At 38.5% G+C, this 24260-nt stretch overlaps 1 protein-coding gene across 24 annotated transcripts in view; it reads right to left on the minus strand.

The window, feature by feature from the left end:
- Positions 1–1071: 1071 nt before the first annotated feature.
- Positions 1072–24260, minus strand: part of RSPRY1 (ring finger and SPRY domain containing 1) — a 36111-nt gene continuing 12922 nt past the window's right edge. For all 24 annotated transcript variants that reach the window (XM_081514278.1, XM_081514288.1, XM_081514272.1 and 21 more), the window contains 13 exons: positions 20341–20393; positions 19550–19662; positions 18314–18440; positions 17601–17659; positions 15395–15461; positions 14731–14862; positions 13760–13875; positions 12688–12831; positions 9049–9160; positions 7434–7536; positions 6937–7089; positions 4662–4766; positions 1072–2470 (listed from right to left, as the gene is read on the minus strand). In XM_081514278.1, coding sequence (XP_081370404.1) covers positions 2374–2470; positions 4662–4766; positions 6937–7089; positions 7434–7536; positions 9049–9160; positions 12688–12831; positions 13760–13875; positions 14731–14862; positions 15395–15461; positions 17601–17659; positions 18314–18440; positions 19550–19662; positions 20341–20393 — 1381 coding nt within the window. In that variant the 3' untranslated portion in view covers positions 1072–2373. The remainder of the gene's footprint in view (positions 2471–4661; positions 4767–6936; positions 7090–7433; positions 7537–9048; positions 9161–12687; positions 12832–13759; positions 13876–14730; positions 14863–15394; positions 15462–17600; positions 17660–18313; positions 18441–19549; positions 19663–20340; positions 20394–24260) is intronic.

The raw sequence follows: 24260 nt of genomic DNA on the forward strand, positions 1-24260 counted from the left end.
TGGACTCTTTTGTTGACCATGATGGCTACTCCATTTCTTCTAAGGGATTCTTGCCCACAGTAGTAGATATAAAGGTCATCTGAGTTAAATTCACCCATTCCAGTCCATCTTAGTTCGCTGATTCCTAGAATGTCAACGTTCACTCTTGCCATCTCCTGTTTGACCACTTCCAGTTTGCCTTGATTCATGGACCTAACATTCCAGGTTCCTATGCAATATTGCTCTTTACAGCATCGAACTTTGCGTCTATCACCAGTCACATCCACAGTTGGGTAGCTGGAATGGGGCTAGACAAACCTCTTCCAAGAAGCTTACTCAAATTAGTATTGGCTGGAACAGCTCAGTTGTGGATGTTAAACAGAGGACCTGAGGGGTAGGGGGCTGTCTCAGTTCTTCTCCACATAGGTCTTCTCATGGATATTTGGGTTTTCCCACACCATGGTGGCTAGATCCAAGAACAAATACTTCAAGAGACAGGAAGTGGAAGTTGCCAGTCACTTAACTGGCTGAGACCAGAAACTGGCTCAATATCTTCAGTCTCTGCCTGGCTATATCCCTAGGTCCTACTTCCTCCTTTAAGTTTTTACTAATGTTACTCCTTCAGTGAGGTTTCTCTCCTTCCCCTCATCTAAATTAGGTTCTACTTGTTCTTTCTCAAAGCACTCAACAATTTATTACAACAAGGAAAAACATATTTTCTCCCCACTACCAGACATCAGCTCCACAGACAGATCTGTTTTTGTATAACACACAGTTGCAGTGCCTGAGACATATTAGGTGGTTTGCTGTATGAATAAGTAATTAACCTTGCTTCTGAATTCTAATACTTGATTCTATCCTAACCTGGAAAGGATAAACCTGAGTATAATATCTTGGAACCTTAGCAGCAGGCACCAATGAAAGTTGTGAGATCTTAAGTCAAAAAAGGCAACAAATGTTTTATTTATTCAATGCAAATTACTGTATTTACCACAAGCTAAAGAAGAGAACATATATATATATATATATTTATATATATATTTGAATTTATGGAAGACTAAAGACATGGAAAAAATCCAGCACCCCAACAAGTACAGCCAGGAAGGAAATCAGCTCTGTATTAGGATGATTTAAAGAACTACAAACAAGAAAGGGTGGGGAAGGAAAAAAAATGTGCATTGAATTTAAGACATTGTAAAACTGAGAAGACATATTTACTATTCAAGTATAAACTCAGTAAGGACTTGGCATAAATTGAAAGGCAGCTGCTGAGGTACACCATTATAAAATAAGTTCTATGAATTTACAATTCTACCTTCCAATTTTCTGGGAGAAAAAACCAAACTCTTGAAGGTCTTCACCAGACACCCTGAGAGGGAATAACACTTTTGATGAAGACATAGTCAACAATCCATGACTGAATTTACTATTCAAAAACATGTATTTATTTTAAACAATAGGAATACGTGCTCTCAGACTGTCCTCTAAGAGTTTTTGAGACTATTAGTTCAAGAGTTTCAAAGTATATTACTTCCAAAAACAATACTGATTTTAAAAAATTATTTTAAACAAAAACCAAAAAGACCTGATTTGATGGTACCTTAAAAATACCCTAAATACCAAATTTTCTCCAGTCTAACATTGCAATTAATTTAAGAATTCCTCCTGCATTGTTAAAACATTTTTTCCTCACAAAATGTGGGTACTGAAATTGGATAGAAACATCATGAATGTGAAAATACCACCAATTTTCTGCAGTTAAAAATAAAACAAACTAGAATGTTCTTTGGAATCACTGAAATATCAAAAATTGGGGTGTGTTTTTTTTTTTTCTACAGTCTGTGCACCTTCTTTCAGGCCCTCCATGTTGCTTGTAGTATTGACCTGTGGGATTCTAGTTTTACAGCTTCAAGTCTTGCAGTGCAGTATCCATGCATAACATACCAGTGGCTCTCTGACCAATAGGAAGTTATGCTTAACCCAGAAAGGCTGTCATTTACTTCTTCATAATGACTTTTGCCCAAAATAAAAACTTTAGAATATGAGACAACACATCCTGTGTTACACAATCAAATGAACCCAACCTGGAGAAATCCAGTGTGGTTTCAGCACTCAGGAGGACATTGTCTCCTATTGCTTTTCATGGAATTACCACAGGCCTAGCTACTGGCATTCAGCTTTCCTTGGCCTTAAAAGGAATTTCTCAGGGCTAGCAGGTTGGGTTAGATTCTAGGAGAATTTTGTTTTTGATAAACTATCATTTTTTTTAGCATAAAATTTGGCCATGGCTATAAGTTTCAATGTGCATACAACTGATTAGAGATTTTTTTGTTTTTCTTTTCAACATTGGCTGGGATTGAGTAGAAATAAGTCCATGAGGCCTCTTCATGTGTGTCATGAGATATGAGAAATCTGTCTGACTCTAGTCACTATTTCTTTCCGACACAATGGGCAGGTCTCCAGTTGCAAGGCACAATCCATGCACAGATCACTGAGGAGAAAGACATAGATGCCAGTTAGGTCAGTGCTTCAAAAAGTTAGACTGATGATGTGCTGACTCAATGGAGCATGTTAACTGAAAGGGTAATAATCACGCATGGCTGAAACATTAAGTAAATATATAAACAGTAAGTCTCTCTTCCACTTCTGACCTTCAATCTTCCTCTTCTGAGGAATAAGTTAAAAGTTCATGTGCATTCTTCCAGAAAGTCTGGATATATACAGCCTATGCATAGAGATGTGTATATGTAGGTAGAAATATACAATGTTATTTTTTTCCCCCAGACAGCTAGCTATCTGTCTCAGTATCATTTGTTGAACAGTCTATCTTTCACCACAGATTTGACATAATGTCTCTATATTTTTCTTTGTAAGTAGTTCTACTTTTGGGCTTCTGTTCCATTACTGTGTCATTTTTTTCATATACTGGGACTAAACTATTAACTTTTTTTTTCCCTAAAGGTGGCATTTTATACATATTCTTTCTCATCCTGTTTTTTGGTTGTTATTTTTTTTTAATTTTTAAAAATTTATTTTTGGCTACACTGGGTCTTCACTGCTATGTGCTGACAGCAGGCATCCTTGTCTGGTTCCTACCATCTCTCAGAAGGCTTCCAGTGTGTCCCCTTTAAAAAGATGCTAGTGTTTGAGATATATATGTTTTTTATATTGTAAAGGAAGTATCCATCCATTCTTAATTTATATTCTTTTATTTCCTATATCCATTTCTGTTTTGTAGTATTCATTCGAGATGGATATTGAATTTTCAGCATTTTTTCAGAAAGTGTTAATTCTCTGCTCCACTGTCCCTTGGCCTATTTGAGAAATTACATTGATTTCCTATATTGCATTAACCTTGTATTCTGAAATAAACCCCTCTTGGTCGTGTTGCTGGGTCCTATTTGCTGATAATTTAGGATTTTTAGGTTTATATTCATTCATTCATTTTTGTATTTCATCAGCTTTTTGTATGATTAACATGCAGGCTTTGTAAAAAGATTGTGGCTTTGCTATTTTCTCTGTGGTCTGAGAAGTTTATATAGAATCCATCCATTCCCTCAAAGTTTGAAAGAATTTATTTGTGAAACCATCTGGGCTTTTAGGGGCGAAGGCAAAGGGGGAAAATCATCTCAATTTCTTCTATGGTATTAATGGTAGGAATGTTTAGATTTTCAGTCTCTATTCTAGGGGGTGGCTCATGTTATTCAGTTTAGCCAGATTTCCTTTCTTAACTTCTACTCAATGAAACTGTTGTTGCTGAAAGTGGAGCTAGATTTTCTTATAATTCTTTTAATTTCCTCTTCCAACTTTGTTCTGGATATGTCTAGTGTGGAGACTGTGGTCATACTTAAGATAACTGATTCTAAGTTTTTAGATTTCAGCCCTCTTTCATGAGCACTTACTGTGTGCCAAACCACCAATAAGGGCCAGAGAGCTCAAAGAAGAATAAGCCCAGATCCTGAGGAGTTCTGGGCTACAGAGTTGATATAGGGAGACCTGGTAGCTAAAGCTATGTGAAGAATAAGAGCAAGGCAGCGTACGGGATGGGCTGAATTACAGGGAGCTGGCCTGGAACACTGGCATAGGTACTGCTCATATATAATCAGCACACACACCTGGGCCAGGCCAGGGTCAGCACACTGCCCAGCTCCTCTTTCTCCTTCTAACTTTAGTTGCGAGGCCTTTTTAGGGGACTGTTTTACTTGCTACTCTTGCTGGTGTTTAGACACTCTGTTCTACAGGATCCAGGCTGTTCTCATTTCCTACAACTGCAGAGTGGTTAGATGGTAGGGTGGTGGTACTCTCTCAATGCTGAGGAGGGTAAAGTACATGAGAAGGCGGTAAAACTAAAAGGGATTTCCTAAGAGATCTGTCATTAGCATTAAGCCTTTTACATTTTGGAATGAAAAATGTGTTAAAAATAAAGTACTGAGTAAACAAAGTAAAACAAAACAAAAACATAGGTCTTCCATATCAAGCAGCTTCTTCTAGTTCAGGTACTTTCTGGAAGACAGCCAGGTACTACCTGGCAAACTCTGAAACCTTCTTCAGCCCACTTTGGATATTATGAACCCTGATGAACAGCTAGGGAACTGGTAACACTGTAAAAGCAATTTAAGAACAGGTGGAACTTTCTCTAATGTAATGTACACAAGAGGAAATAACCAAATAAACCCTCTGACCTGTGTCCACATGGCTTCAGTTGCGTGTCTGCTACCTCATCGCAACACAGGGAGCAGCAGTTTTCCCGGATACTGACTTGCTTCAACAGAGCAAGACGCCTGTGCCTGAGTAGAAAACACAGCTGGAAGTTCATTTTATCAACAAATAAATGCGGTCAGTGAGCAGTGATGCATATGAAATGCCTTGAAAATGCTCTGTACATGGGAGTCTACCATGTATTCCCTAAGCTCTATTCAGTAAAGTTTTCACACGAGACATCTCATTTCAATCTTAGAATGATTTTCTAAAACAGAGAATGAAGGAGGCTGGTTGTTCTCATCCTACCTGGTGGCTCAGCTGGTAAAGAATAACACAAACACAGAAGTAAACTGCTTTCCTGAGTTCTGTGGTGGGAGCTCTAGCAAATTAATCAAACCAAAGGTGGAGGGCATGGGAGCCTCCAGTTACAGCCAGTTGGTCATGACCTCGACTTGTGACTCAAAGTGGGAGGAAAGGGCAGTCCTGCAGGACTGAACCCTTCTCCAGGGGGGTCTGAAGCTATCTCCAGGTAGAAGGTGTCAGAATCAAGCTCACTGCTCAGTGGTATTGGAAAACACATGTCAGACCATTCTAGTAGCAGGAACAGTTGTGAGAGCAGAACTTTCTAGTGCAAAGACCCTGGGGCTATAGTAGCAGACCTAGTCTGTTTCAGGAGCAGCAAGGAGGCCAGGATGGCTGAAATAGCAGGAGCACAGGGGAGAGTGAAAGAGGTCTAAGAAGTAGTGGAGGAGAGGAGGGGACAGATCCTACAGTGTCTGCTGAGATTCAAGCTTTTACCTTAAGTGAAAGAGGATGCCACTAGAGTCTGCTGAGCAGAGAAGTGCATGATCTGATTTATGTTGTAACAATCATTCTGGAGGCTGTGCTGAACAGATTGAAGGGGTTAAGGTGGGAACAAGGAGACTAGTTTGAGGGCAGGAACAACCCAGGTGGGAAATTGGAGGCTTTAGCCATGGTGGGAGCAGGGAGAGGGACCAGTAGTTGGTTGGGATATATTCTGAAAGTACAGCCCATAGGATTTGCTGAACAATCTGTCATAGAAATGGCAGAAAGTCATACTCTGACTTGTCAAGGATCCCCTAGGACTACAGCCAGGGAAACAGAATTGACAAAGGAGCTATTAACAGAGAAAACTGTAAGAGAAGCAGGTGGCTGTGAGTGGATGACTTTTGTAGCTGAGAGATGGGTATATATATATGTGTGTGTGTTTTACTGTGCTATTCTTTTTTCTTTCATATGTATTTTAAGTTTTCCATATAAATAAGTTTTCCATAGTAAAAAGTTTAAGAAGAAGAAAAAGAATGAATGGAAGAAGAGGTAGAGACAGAGAGGATTTACAATATGGAACAATTTACAAAATACTAAGTAAAAACAGGGCCCTGATCTCCTACCCTGAAGTCAGAAAAGAATACTATTCCTATGAGTATAACAGGAAACTTTGGCATTAAAGAGGCCTTTCAGTTAGTCTCCAACAACTCTAGTCTTGGTGTCACTGTCACAGAAAACAAAAGTCCAATGCAGCACAGGACTGCCAAGCTGGTAACTCTGTTCTTATCCAAGGCAGACTGCCAAGATCATAGGGTACTGAGAGAGTGCACAGGAACCGCCCATAAAAGATGACTTTCTGACAGCTGGTGCCTATTGCCATCTGACTTTGGAAAGTTTAATTCTGCAGGGGTGGTTAACTAAATGCTGAAGCAGTTTTAACTAAGGTCAGCCTTCAGGGGAACTCTTAGACAGATCAGTTGGAACTTTCAGGGTGTAGGTGAGAAGACACATCTGTTTATGGGCCGCATCCAAGAAAGACAGGCTACATAACAAAGTGATGGGGTTATGGCAGATGAGACAGGTGTTACTTCACATTTTCACCAGGAGGAATTTAAAGTTCAGAATCCCTGTCAGGCACCAAGACAAAATGAAGCGGGGTTTTCAGAATGAACCTCAGATCTCTGAGCTGGGAAATAAGTGGCCCTTCAGTTCTTGGGATATTGCGGAGGCTCTGTTGCAGCAGGCAGGGCTGTCATCACTCTGTGACATTTTCTGGTTCATCTGGAAACTGCTGAGCCACTCTCAAGCCTTGAGACACTGAGTCCAAGGTGAAGTACAGCCCAGAAGGGCTTGTTACAGACCTGCTTTTTAAGCCAGAACAGGAGCTAGGATTACAACGTTACGTTACAGACACGCTTAAGGGCACAACAGGCCAACACTGAGTCTTCTTGACTGCTGATTCCTTACCTTGGCAAAATAATTTTCTCTTCAGCTGTGAGGAAGGCATAGTCATTAAAAGTGCTAAATTTCATAGACGGTGGATATTTGAAGGGTTTTGCTCCAAAATTGAACTCGCATTGTTGATATGACATGAAACTAGCTGCAGCAAAAAATCCAGATCTACAAATAAAAATGAGTAGAGATCAAGACAATTCATAAAAACAAAGTGAAGCTCATACACAAAGTGGTCTTCAGAAATAAGTTGGAATAAGTTGTACCCTGGCAGAAAGAAGGGTGGCATTCTGTTTACTAACTTAGACGGGACTATACACCGGAGAATACCCTGCTCTTATCTTCTTATATCAAACTCTGGGAGAGTTCTAGGTATGATCAAATGAGTCCCCAATTACTTGAAGTACAGTGATTTCTCACACAACTGACTATATAAATGGACAGTCTTTTTTCCTAGAGAAAAGGACACTCCACGCATCTACTTGAATTTTTGACTGAGAGAAGGTACTTACACAGTAGATGAAAAGACTTGCTTCTCAGGAGGCAGCTGGTTGCCATTTAAAAAAAAGATCATTTGCTTTTCATTCAAGTCTAACAGAAATCCTACCGTGTCTCCTAAAGGATGAAGTGGAACACTGTTAGGACGAGAAGATTCTACTCTCTCAAAGGTTTTAATATCATTGTATTAAGTCTGTTTTTGTAGCCCTATACTCAACATATTCATCTTGCTTCTTCTGCAACTGATCTGACCCCTTTACATCAATGTTTGGAGAGGAAAATGCTGCCAATTAATCTATGAAAAGTTATCAATTGTAAGATGCATCCCAATTTCAAAGATGTGAAATGTGGGGGCAATGTGCATTTTGGGATCAGTAAAACATGGTAAGATCAAAATCATGAACTTTGCTTCTCTAGTGAGATTTAAAATTCTCTGAGAGGGAATTCCTGGTGGTCCAGTGGTTAGGACTCTGTACTTCCAATGCCAAAGGCAAAGGTTCAACCACTAGTTAGAGAACTAAGATCCCCGCTGCAAGACTGCGTGGCCAAAAAAGAAAAAAATTTTTCCAGAGGTTCCATCTGCTACCATATGATTCTATGTCTTCAGAACAAGGTGGGGCACACCAGGAGGCCCCCTAAGAAGACCACCCTTGGTGCTATGGTGTGAAGCAGAAAAGCCCTGTTTCACTGTATTTAGTTAGGGGTAAAAAGACTCACTCATCTTAAATCCTTTGGTCTAAGTGCTGGACAAATCAACTGTGTGGTTCTAACTATGCTGGTGTGAATCTTTCATTAATAAATGTTTTCATGGGTATAGGGCCTGGATACACAAATGAGTTGGAATACAAATTGAATGGGGCTAAAGATGAGGCTGTTGATAGGACGTATTCTTGCTAAAATCCTCGAGCTGTGACTGAGAGTCCTGGTAGCCTCTACCCACGCAGTGTCCTGAGCCTGATGTCTGGAGAGCTGAGGTTGGGCAGATGTTTTTGAGGCTAAGAGTGCTCAAGTCAGCCTGAAAAGCTGCATCTAGAGGGGCCCAGAATGTGTCCACTGAATAATGCCAATGCTCTGAAGAAAATCTCATTTTATTGGCATTACAATTTCAGTGTCCTTAATATCTCCACAGCTGCTCTAAGATATATACCCAGAGAGGAAACTGGAATTCATATTAATCTGAAGAATCATATGAATCTTAATTCATATTAATTAATCTTAATTAATAATTTCCCCACTAAATTAAGAATTTTATAGTCTGCAATGTTTTGCTGAAGGAAGGGCTCCACCAGAGGTGAGTATCAGGAGAGTACTGTTCACACCCATGGTAGGGGATACAAATGCTAATCCCTTTCCACACTTAATCTTTTTCCACCAAAACATTTTTTTAAATTAATTTATCTTAATTGGAGGCTAATTACTTTACAATATTGTAGTGGTTTTTGCCATACATTGACATGAATCAGCCATGGGTGTACATATGTTCCCCATCCTGAACCCCCCTCTCACCTCCTTCCCCATCCCGTCCTTCAGGGTCACCCAAAACATTTTAAAGCCTAACATAATGAACGCCTTGTCAGAACCAGGTGTCTTAACCTAGTTGATAAATTCATGATAGAGAGGAATGAGTACCTTCTTTCCAGCAGGGGTGTAGGTGTGGCTTACTTCTGGCGTTGTACCAAATTAGCTGCCGGCAGCCATCGTATGCACAGGAGTATTCATCGTCCCCGATGCCATAGCCTTCCTGGAGGGAGACAGGTCCCAGAGATTAGTAAGGCTCTGCCTGCTGTGTCTTTTATAACCATTAAGCTGGTGGCTAGAATTCTAAGCTTTTTAGATGAAGGGAGAGAGCCTATTATGGTTCTTAGAAGGTACCAAAATTTTGACATGGAGTCAGAAGAAAGTATGACCTTACCAACAAATATTTTCCAAGTTTCACATTTGTTAGTTTATTTAATTCTCACGAACCACCTTGAGGCTGGGAGTATTGTATTCCGTTTTAAGACGAAATAAAGTCTCAAAGAGGTCAACCAACTTGCCCAAGAACACATTACTAGAAAACTCAAGTTTGGACCTTGGGATTTTCTGATTCCAATGCTGGTGTGGGCAAATACCTTTTTTGCCTGTAGTACACTTCAAAACACCCCCTTGCTCAGAGATGTTAAACCTGGGTACAACAGAAAGGCTCCTGTGGGTAATTAGCAAACAGGTATTCCGAGACATCTGAACATTATATAGGTTTTTGGCAACTTCTTTTATTACTTATTGCCTTTTAATTGTTTAACAATTATTTTATTGTTAACATAAAAGGGTGGGTGAGATCTTAAGAAATTATTTTGAACAGTTATAAGAAAAAAATAGAACAAATAGAGGAAACATGCAGACCAGACAACTGCTATCTTTAAGGCTCAATGGTGAAAGATTCTAGTGGAGAAGGCCACGGAAAATGTGGGCCAGATCCAAATAAGACTTCAGTTCCTGGGGATGGTCTGCTTATTCTGTGTGATAATGCAATCAGAAGATAGACTGGAACAAGGGCTCCAACATACTCCTTGACTACTTGGACCACAACATACTGAATTCGGATGCATGTTCTCCAAAGTGAGAATTAGTTGTTCCGAATGCATTGCTCAGACTACTCAAGAGTTAAATGAACCTGTGTAAATTCTCAGCATAAGATCAAGAAGATATTCACCAGTCTATTATTAAGAACGCCTTGCTATCCCTTTCAAAGCCTGAACAAGTAAGTGAAAAAAAAAAAAAAGTAAAGATAAACAAGATAACTATTCTGTAGGTGACCTGAACAAGACCTACCCTTTAGCTTCTCAGATTAATGATCTATCTCCAAGTCTAACACTTGATCATCTTTTCAACACCAAAGCCCAAGCAGTAAGAGTTAAAATAAGAGGCACCATGAATGGACTTCAAATTTTCAGAAACTGGGTGTGTCCTAGGAAAAACTAATTCCAAAAAGCCACACCCTGTCTGTACAGGCAAAAAGATTCAGAATCACCAGAACAATGTCCATTGGAAGCAAAGTTTTAAGTATAGTAACAATATGAAAATGCTGTATCTGGGAAAAGATATATCAGACTTCATCAATTTCTAACCAACCAGTACTTAAGTCAGGGAAAAATGTTTTGTTTTTTAAGGAAAGAAATTAAGTCTATCAACCAATCCGGAGGGATAAGAAAATAGTATTCTAAGTTTCTTGAGAAGCCAAAGTTTTTGCAACTATATAGCAGAAATCAGTTTCATCCACGAGATAAAATGATCCAGCTTCATTGGCCATTAAAAAGAAAATCTGCACCGTTCAGTCTCATGTATACTACACTCAGCCCTGCAGTGTGCTGCCCCATTAGCAGATACACAATTTATAAAGCTTTCTTCCAAGAGAAGTCCATATTTCTTCTAGGCTTGGGACAAATTTTTACTTCCAAATGAGACAACTAGCTAATTCGCTGAGATTATACCCATTTTCAAATGCAAAGAACACAATTATTGAAGAATAGGAAGGGGAATGAACTCCAGTCCTAGTTTCATTTTGTCCCCGTCTTAGTCTTCTCACCTGTGAAATGGAAATTATAACAGTAAAAACTGTTGTGAGAATCAGATGATAGGCTTTAAAATGAAGTGCTCTGGAAATTAAGATAAAATTAAGTCCTAAAAAAATCATCTTAAGGATATCATTTGGAGCAGACTATGTGTGTAATTGATATTACTTTCTTTAAATCAGTGCCCAAGTTGGGCACTAGAAGACTAACTGGCATTGTTTTCCAGACCCATTTAATTTTGACTACATGGTGCCACAAAAAAAGCCTCATTCTTCCAGGTTTTATTAAGGCCTAGTCAACTAGAAGGCCCTGCAAAGGGAAGGTTCCCAACAAAAGCAATGGCAGTTTGGGGTGCAGTTTTCCATCCTGGACAACAATCCAGACCTGCCCTTTCCATGGGCCCTCTTCCTCTTAATTTGTCTCTTTCCAGTGAGCAGTTTAGTAAAATGCCATGAACAATTCCAGGATGCTGTACAGCCTTGCTGAAAGGGCGCTTTAGAAACTATTCTTATGGCAGGCAAAGTTTAGTTTGACTTTGTTGGATCACTTCTAAAACCCATCCTAACACCTTACATGTGGGATGGGAGGCTACATTATTTATTTAATTGGACGGTAAGAGGCTATTATTATTTTTATTTATTTGTTGTTTTCTTTTTGGCTGTGCTGAGTCTTTGCTGCTGAGCGAAGGCTTTCTCTAGTTGCAGTGAGCAGGCTTCTCATTGCGGTGGCTTCTCTTGTTGCAGAGCGTGGGCTCTATGGCATACGGGCTTCAGTAGTTGTAGCATGTGGGTTCAGTTGCGGTTCCTGGGCTCTAAGAGCACAGGCTCAATAGTTGTGGCACTCAGGCTTAGCTGCCCCATGGCATGTAGAATCCTCTGGGACCAGGGATCCAATCCATGTCCCCTGCACCGGCAGGTGTATTCTTAACCACTGGATCACCAGGGTAGTCCAGATAAGAGGTCACATTTAGATTAATGACAAAAAGAAGTCTAAGGGGATTTTCCCAGCTCAAAGGGTAAAAATCATATGGCCACAAAATGATCAAAACTGGATTAATTCCAAAGAGCTTATACTGTGACTATGAGAAGAAAGCTGATTGGGTTAGACATTAGAAGGGTATAAAGTGGCAAGAAATGAACATCTGAAGGAAAGGGAAGAATCCTAACCTTTCCCACTCAAGTAGAAGTGGCCCAACTCTGCTTCCTCTAGTGGATTTAATCTCCCCTTATATCTTATAGCTTTCTGTAACAAAAGATAAATACTAAATATTGAAAACAAACGTGCCTACTAATTACAAGATAAAGGTAAAGTGAGAGGAGTCAAGCCAACATTTAGGATTTCATGAAAGGAACAGAATTCCTACAAAGTTCCTAAAGCTTAAATACAAGGTAAAAACCATCACTGGTAACAAAATAAAAACTGAGCCAAAGATGTGGCTGGGGCCTGAGCAGAGCCTAAAAAAGAAAAAGAACACATGTAACCTCTGGGTGGAAAATTAACATGAACTTAAAACTTAAGGGGAAAAAAACAGCTGAGGTTCACTTGTGTTTTCCTATTTCTGAATCAGTTTATAAACCTGATGTTGCAGATTTGGCACCATGTGGTTCAGCCCAAGGGATGATTATTGAGCAAACCTATCTGAAAAATGAGTATGCACCACTTACTTGCCAAAATCACCCGCTGCTGCCTGAATCTGCCCAGGTTCCACAGTACTCACGTGGTTGAGGAACTTGCTGTCCCGTGTGGCCCAGCCGATCTGCATGACGCCAGAGGTGACCACAGTAACTTCGTAGTACCACACCCCAGCATCCACACAAAAGGTGCAACGCACACTTTCAAAAGAAGAGGCATCACAGCGAGCCTGGCAAAATCAAAGGGCATGGCGGCCCACCATCAATGTCTGAAGACCACCAGAGATAACAGACTGCTCAGAAGGTGGAATCTATCCTTTCTCATTACAGCTCCTGGTGGACTACTGTCTCCTCCTCTGTGCATCCTCAGTGACAAAAATACAAAACTGAAGGAAGGATGCTACTTTACAGTTTAGTTTCCACGGAGTTGCAGATTGAAACGACTGGAAAACCTCAAAGTAAGAATTCGTGAAGGCTACTGGCTTCATTTTTAATTACTTATAGAGTTTTGCTCTCATAGTAGAATCTTTTACAAATGCATAAACACTGCCTTAACCTGTACTTGTTAGGGTGGGAGATGAGGGAGAGGATATTGAAGGGCATAAAATGGAGTACCTAAAAATAAGCTAAAGCAGAAAACTACATAAAGCATTTGGTAAGATGTAAGATCAAAGGGCTACCTGCAGCCATTCTTTAAACAGCTCTTTAATCTTGACATGTCTAGTGCCTCAAGCGGCTGTATATAAGCGGCTCTTTCATTAACCTTCACCCCCCAAATCAGCATCATTTCCAACATGCAGGGAGAAGGTAAAGTGCTAGACTGAATATAACTGGTTATACAGGGATTAAAAAAGAAAAGGCCTCTTTTAGCAATACTAGTCTTTGTACCTTTAACTGCATAAAATAGAAGAGATTAAAGTCAGACATTTAAACAAGTCAATAAACATTATAGCACTTACTATATACAGGACCATGTGAGATAGGAAAGAATATATAATATCCCAGATACTCTCTCTTCTACCACTTCCACCTCTAACCACTCTCTGAGTATGTAGTAAACTTCCATCTATATTTCAAGGATTGCTTTTGTTCAGAATCAGGGCATGAAAATGAAAACAAGATTTTCTCCCTAGAATGGTCCATCTATGGAAACTTTACCTCCAAGCCATGAGGCGAGATCTTCAGGTACTCGCTGACGTCGTTGCTATTCAGCATGGCCTTAATGCTATTCAAGTCCACTTTCTCATAGGTCAGCTGCCTACCTTCTTTTAAAACTGCAAAAGAAGAAGTGGGCACATGTCTAAGGCAGGCTATTGTGGAAAAACTGTTGTCATCACTGGCTGCCACTCTTGTTAATAAGTGGAGGTGCTCAAAAATGGCAGAATCGGTAGACATAACCTTAGATTTGGGGCTGCATGGCCGTATGAAGATTCATTAAGCAAATGCTAGTAAAGGCAGCATAGGTAGGTTTATATTTCTATTCCTTATAGTCATTCTTGTGCATGCAGCAAAATCCAAATGGTACTTTTTCAGAATTATTCTTTAACTGGCACTACACAGGATGTGCACTAAGCAATTCCCCACAATGTTGCTGTAGGAGCAGGGGGGTTGTGCTAACTATGGGGGCGGGGGGAGTGAGGAGAAAGCAGTTGTCTAGTTTTAGTTCTTGCAGCCCTTGGAAGAGAAAAATAGTTGGGAGAAACTCTCAAGGTATAGATATGATTTGAGTTTTGAAGAGCAATGTTGGGATAGGGAGAAGAGTGAAGAGAGAGAATTCCAAGTGAGAGGAACAGGCCTAGAGATAGGAATGACTGGGAACTGCTTGTAAGACAGTAAAAAGAGTCTGTGTTGGGAAGAGTTGGATTACACAATAGCATCTGATTTGTGGCCTGGATGCAGCAGGAAACAGGAGACCAATAACAATGTTTGAAGAGGAGAGGACTGCATTCCTTCCATCTAACTGTCTGAAGAGTCCCTAGGATTCGTACCGCCAGAATATAGCCAACCTACCAGTAGAGGACTTTATATGGAAAAACTCACACTGTCACAAATGAAGACCAGTTATCCTATTTAAGAAGTGGATTTGGAAATGAAAACAGGCATTTTAATACAGGACAATTCCTACTTACAGAGATTGTCTAAACTCCACTGGGCACAGAAACCAACTTGACGTTTCAGATAATCAGGATCATTAGTCCAGGACTCCAATGTGACAAGCCGGTCACTAATACTGGATTCAGAAATAGTCAACTTATTTTCACCTGTTTGGGAAGACATAAACCTTAAATTAACCATGGAAGAGTAGGAGGATTTCCTGGACAGATTGATGGAGGGAGGGAGTACAGACAGACGATTAGAGAATTTGGAAACTATACTAATGACAAAGCCCAAGAGCTCTATTTTCTAGAAGGTAGCAATATCATCACTAAATTTTCTAGCTATAAAAAGTGACTAATCACGGTCACCAATTTTGATTCTTTAGGTGAGAAAACTGTTGCTTTTGTCACCATAACATATTATAGACCTTGAGATGTTTATCCAGACAAATCAGAACGTATGCATGTTATTTATTTAGCTGCATGACTTGCAGAAGCTTAGTTACCCAACCAGAGATTGAACCTGGGGCCACAGCAGTCAAAGCCTAGAATCCTAACCACTAGGCCACCAGGGAACTCCCCAGAATGTGGGCATGTCTGATGGGGTTCAAAGGCATCAGCTCATCCAGTAACTAAGAAAAATTAACATTTTTAACAAGCAATATAGATCATTAGTGCAAGAAGTCACTATACCTACTTGTCTGTGCAAACTTTTCCAGTGCGATAAGTGCAAAAAGCATGACTGTGGGGTGGGACTGTAATTTCTGAAAGACAACAAAAGATAAATATATACATACATACATATATATATCTATCATTGCCCTTCTGGGGTGACAATTTCCTCTTCTTACCCATTGTGTGCTAGACTTTTTTTCTGGAGCAGTCATAAAAGTTTTACTCATTCAAGTTCTTGATTATCCACTTGCTACTGTTGTTAGTAACTGACCATGATAGTCTCCTAAAATCTTATATTATTTTCTTGTTCATTTATAGATACAGAAATGTCAAAAGTATCTTGTTAAATGCACTATTTTACTTAGTAACATTTATATTTGTTAAATGAAAGCTTTGTTAAATGAAATCATGCTGATTCTTACATTCATTTAAGCAAGCCAAACAGAAGCTTAGAAGTGTAGCTAAAATGGCTTTTTTATTCAGAACCTTAAAAGGAATCATTCATCATACCAGGTTCCAAAATTATAAATAATGAAATTAACAACTCATGGCTTCATTTTCAATCTGTTCTCAGAACCATTCATCATTACCAGGTTCCAAAATTATAAATAATGAAATTAACAACTCATGGCTTCATTTTCAATCTGTTCTCTGAAAGGAAGTCTACAAATGCTGATTGTAGGTGGGAGAGAGCAACAAGTGAGCTCTTTCAGTTACAAGCTCTTTCAGCAACAAGTGAGCTCTTTCAGTTACACTTAAGTTCACATCACATGTGTTCACATTTGAAGAAAGGTCTATCTGCATAACATCACATCTGCTCCCAGCCATCCCTCCCCACAGTTATGTTAGGAGACTGCAAAAGAGCTCCAGAACATCACCTGGTTTCCATTCACTCTTCTGGTGCCCAGCTGGGTTCTGCAAAGCTCTTCCCTGTTACAAAGCCTGTTTAGCACCCTACTTCTTGCCATAACCATCCTCAATCCCTCTGTCTGGCTTTTCAGACCCTGAGCCCTCCCTACCTGGCTATTCAGTCTATATCCTCCTGTCTCTGAATACTGTCTTCTGATCAGACAATTATCTGTAATATGCTGGGAACACAGCCATTTCTGGCTCTGGGCTTCTGCCAGTGATTTGCCTTTAGCCAAGAATCCCATTTTTAAAAAAACTTTATTAAAAAAAAATGTTGGATGCGTCATGTGGCACGCAGGATCTTAGTTCCCTGACCAGGGATCAAACCTGTGCCCTCTGCGTTGAGAGAGCACAGTCTTAACTATTGAACTGCCAGAAGTCCCGAAGCCCATTTTTCTCCCTCCTGTGTGCATAATCAAATTCTCACCCTATGCTGTTACCCAGGTGAAGCTTCACCTTTATCAGGAAGTCTAGCTCCCATGATTCCCAGTCCCCATCACCCATACCTCCCCACTTCCCAGTCACTTGTCAGAACTCCTGGCACTTGGTCTGAAGGAAGCAGTTTTGCCCTTGATCATATCCCGCCATAAAGTAGAGGCTAATTATCTTGTCTGAGTAGTTTTGTTCCCCGAACTAATCAGGAAACTTCTTGAGGGTGAAGGACTGTTAGACTACTACTGTATTTCTACAGTGCTTACTTAGCATAGTGTTAAATGATTTAAGTACATATTATCTAGGTACTGAAAATATTTTTCAGATTTTGAAAAAGGCCAATGAATAGCAGACCTGCAAAAAATAACTTTAAAAAATACAGACCAGTTAAGACTAGTCCAGCAGTGCGAGAGATCTGACAGCACAGCCTTGGCAAACCACAAGCTTCCACAGACCATTCACCAAATAACAACAGTTTAAACAACAGTAGGGAGCAGGGAGGGATGGAGGAACAGAGAGATTTATATACACTGGGAAACTGACCTCACAGTTTCCTGGCTTGGAATGCTGTGTAATTTTGTTTCTACCGTGGAGGTTCCTACTACCATTTGGCAGACTCTAAGGATGCATACAAAAAAGCCAATCATAGCACCTAACTTATGACTAAATTTAAAACCAGACCGAGTCAGCTGTTTTTGCTTGCAATAAATTCCTATCCTGCCCTTACTTTTTTTTTTACATAGGAGGGAATAGATCAACACTCAGGAAACACCTGCAAATAAAATTTATAGCTGATTCCATTCTCTGTGCCAGTGGCTAAGCTGGCAATTTTAGAAAAATGCACAATTCTAGATGACTAAGAATAATAGCTTTGATGTCTCACTTACCAGACACTGTAGCAAATATTCCAGTATTCCTGGGCTAAGTAAACCAATACTTGCAGGACCTAGGCAAATACGACAAACACTGGATATAATTAAATGTGTTATATTACTTGAATTGGTAATTAAGACCAACAAAATCACAGAACTCTTTTATCTAGCTGAAATTTATAAACTGTATATATATGTATATATTAGATTCAATATCATATGAGCTTAGCCTTTTTTGTTATTTTTAATTTTTAAAGCAAATAAGGAAAACTTTTTTTTTTAAATCTTGTATACTTGATTCTCAAAATTGACAAGATTCTAAAATTTAGAAGCAAATGCAAATGGCTACATATATAACCAAGACAAATTTGGAAAAAAGAAAGCAAAGTTGAAGAATTCATGTTACTACTCATCTTCACCTTGGAGTATGTATAATTATGGCTGATTTTTGTTGCTGTATGGCAGAAACCAACACATTGTAAAAATTAAAAAAAATTTTTTTAATAAAAAATAAAGAGCCTGCGCCTGCACTCCGTAAGGTCCAATTAAAAAAAAAAACAAACTCATCAGTAGAGGTCCATTATCAGAAGAGATTTTGGGGATAGACGTTTTTACCAAAAAAAAAAAAAAATTCTGTATTAATAGGAAAACTCTTTGTTTTAAATTTCCATCTTCCCCTTAATGTCAAACAACTTAAGGTTTTCCTTGGGGGAGCTTCCCAAAGTTACCTGCTAGTTTTTCTGCCAAGCAGCCTAGGACTGCAGATGTGTTCCTGTGTTTGGCAGGATGACCTGAGTCCTGGCAAGCTACTTCTCCATTTAGGTTGAGAATTTCAGTCAATTTTTGGAGTGCATCCTAAAAACAAAAACATACAAGTGGATCCGATAAATATATGATTTAGGTTCTTTTTCCCCAAAGTAATTCTTTGACACAAAAGTAATAACCAGGTGTTAAATTAACTCAGAATTACCATGCAAACATGATACAATATACCCAAAGGATACTATTATTGATGGGAAATATTGTTTGATCAATCTGAAAGTTTTCTTACATGAATTTCTAGATAACATTTCACTCAAAATGTACCAGTTGTATCAAATATATGCTATATACTCTTGGGTCATTAAACAGACTAAACCCACCCAAATGCCAATATGATTGATAACAATAGGGCCTAGTGATATTGAAGTAAAAAGTTCCTTAAAAAATATTTTTTTCATCAATCAAGAAAAAATATCACCAGAATCTTTAATGCAAATTATAATAGAAACCTCCTATAAGACTAGGCAAAGGTCAATTCATCAGTGACGAGATCAAAGACTTTTTCCCTTTGTCCATGTTTTTGCATGTTGGGCCTAAATGTGTGGGGCTTAGACAAATGAAAGATGCCAGAATCCAAAATTTTTAAGACAGGATTCCATGGACCATATGGAATAAGGCAATGAAAATTTGATACTTTTGTTCTAACTTAGAATAATCAAAGTTATGCCAATATACCAATATTAAGACTCAAAAGTGCTTTTGGTATAATAGTTTTTTTCTGTTAATAGAAAATATTTAAAGAAAGTTTTGTCATGAAGAAATTGTTTAGAGAGAGAATCAGCTTAGCAATTGAACATTCCCTTCTAATTTCAAAGAATGCCATTATAGATACCTGGGTTGGACCTGTACACTTTTACAGAAAAACCCAAATGAACTTTTTGGCCAACCCAATATAAATGCTCCCATTTTTGACATTTTAAAAATTTTAAACTAAAGTTTTTGAGTAAGCTACTTATAGATAGAGGATGTAACAATTCATAGGTAATAAAAAATAAGTTTATACAATGAAATCAATATTAAATAAAACAGACTCAAAATAGTATGTATAAAGAGGAAATGCATTATACCAAATGTTCTTTGTGGTCATTCATCCCATGTTTAAGCACACATGTCAGTTTCATAAAAGATAATTATTAACTTACTTTAGTGGGCAATGGACATTCATCTAGTAATAATGTTATAACAGCTGGTCCCAGTGGGTCTTCCAATGGAATAACTCTAATTAAAGACTGGACAACATCTAACCATCCTTCATCTAAGAGCAAATCAAGAAGATTATATGATAAAGTCGTTATTTTTAAACTGTGAAAATATATAACTTATAACACAAGATGACTTCACATTAAAATAGAACCACTCTTGGAGAATAGAAACATCCTATAGCTTTTAAGTAGCTAGTATTTGGCATAGACATGGTCATCAATTGCTGGTCATCATGGTAGAAACAAAAATCCTAATTTACAGGAGTCTGGTGATTTAGGGGTATCTTTACTTGAAGAAAATTCAAGCTATGTTTCTGGGTTCTCAAATTATGATTAAAAGTTTCCAGCCTTTATTTATGACACAAGAGTTAACTGAGAAAATTACGTATCTGAAACAGTTGGTTCTATTTTCTGAATGACATTTAGAAAATTGAGGAACAAAAAATTATCTTCCTCATTCTAGAAGAGTTATAGTCAAAGATCTGTCAATGCCAAAATAATTTTAATAATTCCAATGAGATAAAACCATTACTAAAAGATACAGTATATACTCAGGATATAATACAGTGCTTTTAATTATTGCCCTTGTGCAGGAAAATTTCCATAGACTAGGCTTTTTTCCTCATCATGTATGTTAAGTATTTTTGAAGTATTTTTTTAAAAAGTGGCTATATTTCTTCATGACCATTAATTAATCAATTAGGAAGTCTTTTTAAAAACTTAAAAAATACCTGTTTCTGCCATTTCATGCAGTGTAATCATTGAATATGGAGGTTCCTGATCACTGAAAAATAAACATTCAAGACATCAAACTTGAAGAAATAAGAAATGACAATTTCAAATAGAAGTTCAAACTGGAAGTATGGCGGGGTAGAAAGAGAAAGAAAGGAACACGAGTGAATGTAGAGAAAGATGGAGACAACCAGAGCTATAATCTTTAAGGACAAATGCACACCACATGTACTTATTTCCAAGGTCACTGTCCATGACAGCCCACAAACATTAACAAAATGGGCAGAAAAGCACATGAAAGGACCACCACGTGGCCTGAAGTCAAAGCACAGGACTAATACTGAAAGCCAGAGCTCACTTTCAGTTTTACCTCTAATAGCCCAATGCCAATAGAGACAAGGCAGGGAGACCAACATCATCTTCCTCATACATACCTCAAGAAGCGTCAGGAAGGCAAATGCAATCCCAAATGAGGACTTACAGAAGCAAGGGCCTACATAACATCTTCATTTTTAGGTGGTGTTCTGGTAAATATCACTATATGCTTAAACTTCATAAAATGAGGTTAGAAGAAAAAGAAACCAAGCTTAATTAGTCATTGCTCTAAAATGGCATTTTCCCCTTAATTCAGTGGATTTTCAAACTGTGATCTCAGGAATCCAAAGAGATGCTTTAGGGGAAATTTAATAATGACGGAAATATATTCCATCAAACTGATCATCTAATTATTTAAAGAATATATTCACTGCTTATTTGTTTACATATTGTGGCTCTCTGTTTCACTGTGCAAAAAGAAAAAAAAACCTATCGTTTTCAACCATTTAATCCTCAGAATAATCATGCAATATGGGAATTACTAAGTTCATGTCAGTTACTCCTTAGGTGCCGGTGTTGGACTCATCCTATTCCTTTTCAAAACAAGGGAAAATTCTTATTTTAAAAAATTGTATTAAATGATATAACTAAGTAATACAAACACTACTCTGGGGCAATCTGGCAATAATGAAATTAAGTATGCATATATTCAACAATGCTAGAGAAATAATTACACAGGTGCATATGAGGCTATTTGCTGCAATGCTATTTGTACGAACAAAAATTCAGAAGTAGTAACCTAAGTGACTGTCACCACATTATTGGATAACAAAATATAGTACTTTTGAGCACACAACAGAATACTCTATAGCAGTCTCAAACACAATGTTGAGAGAAATTAAAACCAAAGAGACTTCTCAAATCGTTAAGTAAATTTTTAAAATCATATACAAAACAATATACATAAGCTTCCTACACAGACATAAACATGTCAGGCAGATTAGAAGAACATACCTTAAATTCAGAAGAATGGTTACCCACTGATATTTGGAGGTGGGAGGTAAAAAGGACAATGTGATTAGGGAAGAAGGGCAAAATAATAAAAATTACAAGGTCAGTGACCAATAAGGAATATGAGCACCTGAATTCTATACAGGCACACTTAAAGGACACATACATCCCTATCGTCAAGCAAACAATGTAAGGACCTCCCTGGTGGTCCAGTGGTTAAGAATCCGCCTTGCAATGCAGGGGGCGTGGGTTTGATTCCCGGTTGGAGAACTAAGATCCCAGATGCCACCGGGCAACTAAGCCCGTGGGCCGAAACAACTAAGACCCAACGCAGCCAAACAAATAAAATGTAAGTGTTATATATAAAAAAAGAAGATGACAAAAATTCTTTGTGGAACAGAAATAGAGCAGGAACTTCTGGTGGGAGGCAAATGCTAAAACATTAGATCACTAAGCTCTGGGCCAGGAACCAGACAGAAGTCACCAGGAGCTTTATGTCTGCAAGGCAGGTAAGGGGGACCAAAGCCCCACTGTGCAAGGGATGGAGCAGACTTACCAAATCAAGTGGGAACAGCATTCCCCTCTCAGTGAAAGGAGTTGAAAAGCTCTAAATAGTAGCCTGAGCTGCAGCTGGCATAAAGTTGCAAGTCCCCAGTGACAGAAAAAGGCAGAGAAAGCCATGCAGCAGGACCTGGGCTTCCTAGAGTGGGGTGGGACCTCAGAACCACCACTTTTAGGTTCAGTTGTAGACTGAAGGCCCCTGGGCCCCAGATGGAGACAACAAAAGTGACAGAGAGAAAGGGAGAAAGAGAGAACAAGCGTACACACACACACACACACACACACACACACACACACACACACACACACACACACACACACACACACACAAACTTACATCGAGAGGAGCCTGCAAATTAAAATTCCAAAATCATGAGAATAAGTAACATTAATACCATCAGCAATCTGAGGATATAATACCAAGAGAAAAAAGCAAGAGTTGAACTTCAGAATGATTTTTAAATTAAGTATATATTTCAAGTGTATTTTCTGTAGCAACGCTCTCATTATGCCATTAGGAACCATGCTGTCCTCTCAAATCAAGGTCATTCTCTTGTAAGTAACAAGTAGAGACAGGAGAACAATAAATATTAAGATCATTTTATAAATGTGATATCTGCGTACATCCTTTTACACATATTCTTACTAAGCCCATATGTCTTGTCTTCTATGTTTAGTTTTAATAGCCTTATAAACTTTGTAGGTTAGTAAATTCTTTTCTCTATAGCAGTTTCTAAAAAAAAAAAAAAAAAAAGCTCTGTAACTATGTTTACAAACTCTCTGAACCCGATTTTGCCATTATATTCTCTAACATGTTCCTTTATAGCTGTTTTGCACCTGCCAAATTTTTCCATTTTCAGAAGAGTTTTCACTGTAATTCAGTAAAAACAGATTTAAGGTAAAAGTTACCCTATTATTCAAGTGTATACTACTTGCCTCATAAGTCCACTTATAATGTGTGTAATACTGTACTGAAGCTTAGAAATAAAGCTCCTGCTTTGCCCCTACACTTTCTTAATCACCCTATAAAAAATATGGCAAAGTCTATTCTGTATCTGTTTTCCCAATGGGCTTAAATAACACTGCTGTGGTTTACTTCCTTATTTGGGAAGGACAATTTTTCATTACAATTTCACAGCATGCTTTAAATGTCACCATGAAGACACTTTACATAACAGTTTCTAGACCTTTGCTTGAATTTAGGGGATGTAAATGGCATAGATTTATATTAAACAGATATTTCCTACAAACATATTAAAATGACATTAAATTCAGATACCAGAACTATTTCAAAGGCATGTTTTAATAAACTTAGGAAGGCCTTTCTGAGATGGTTACAGAGCATATTTGTAAGAATATTTCCTAGTATGCTCTACAGCAGAAAGAAAATGTGTAAAATAAATTTATTTCTATGAGGACAAAAAAAAACCCTCAAAATAATATGCACAGGGATATCTTGGTTTATGCTATCATTTCTCAGGAACTAAAAACTGTTTTCTCATAAATGTGATTATCAATATTTAGATACTTAAATATACTGGCAGACTCTGAAGCAAAAAGAACCCAGATAGAACTTAAAAAAAAAAAAAACAAAACTATCCTCTATTGAGGACATGTTCTGTACAAGGCCCCATTTGTATCTGTGCTCAGCCATGTCCTGACTCTTTTTGAACCATGGACTGCAGCCCACCAGGCTCCTCTGTCCATGGGATTCTCCAGGCAAGAATACTGGAGTGGGTTGCCATTTCCTTCTCCAGGGGATCTTCCTGACACAGGGATAGTACCTGCGTCTCTGTTCGATGCAGGATACAGGGTGCTTGGGGCTGGTGCACCGGGATGACCCGGAGGGATGGGATGGGGAGGGAGGTGGGAGGGGGGTTCTGGAAGGGAAAACGTGTACACTCATGGTGGATTCATGTCAATGTATGGCAAAACAATACAATATTGTAAAGTTAAAAAATAGATAAATAAACTAAAAAAAAAAAGAACCTGTGTCTCCTGTATTGGCAGGTGGATTCTTTACCACTAGCGC

Source organism: Giraffa tippelskirchi, chromosome 7 (genome assembly GCF_054371585.1).
Source record: "Giraffa tippelskirchi isolate mGirTip1 chromosome 7, T2T-mGirTip1v1.2.pri, whole genome shotgun sequence".
In the NCBI taxonomy this organism is placed as follows: domain Eukaryota; kingdom Metazoa; phylum Chordata; class Mammalia; order Artiodactyla; family Giraffidae; genus Giraffa; species Giraffa tippelskirchi.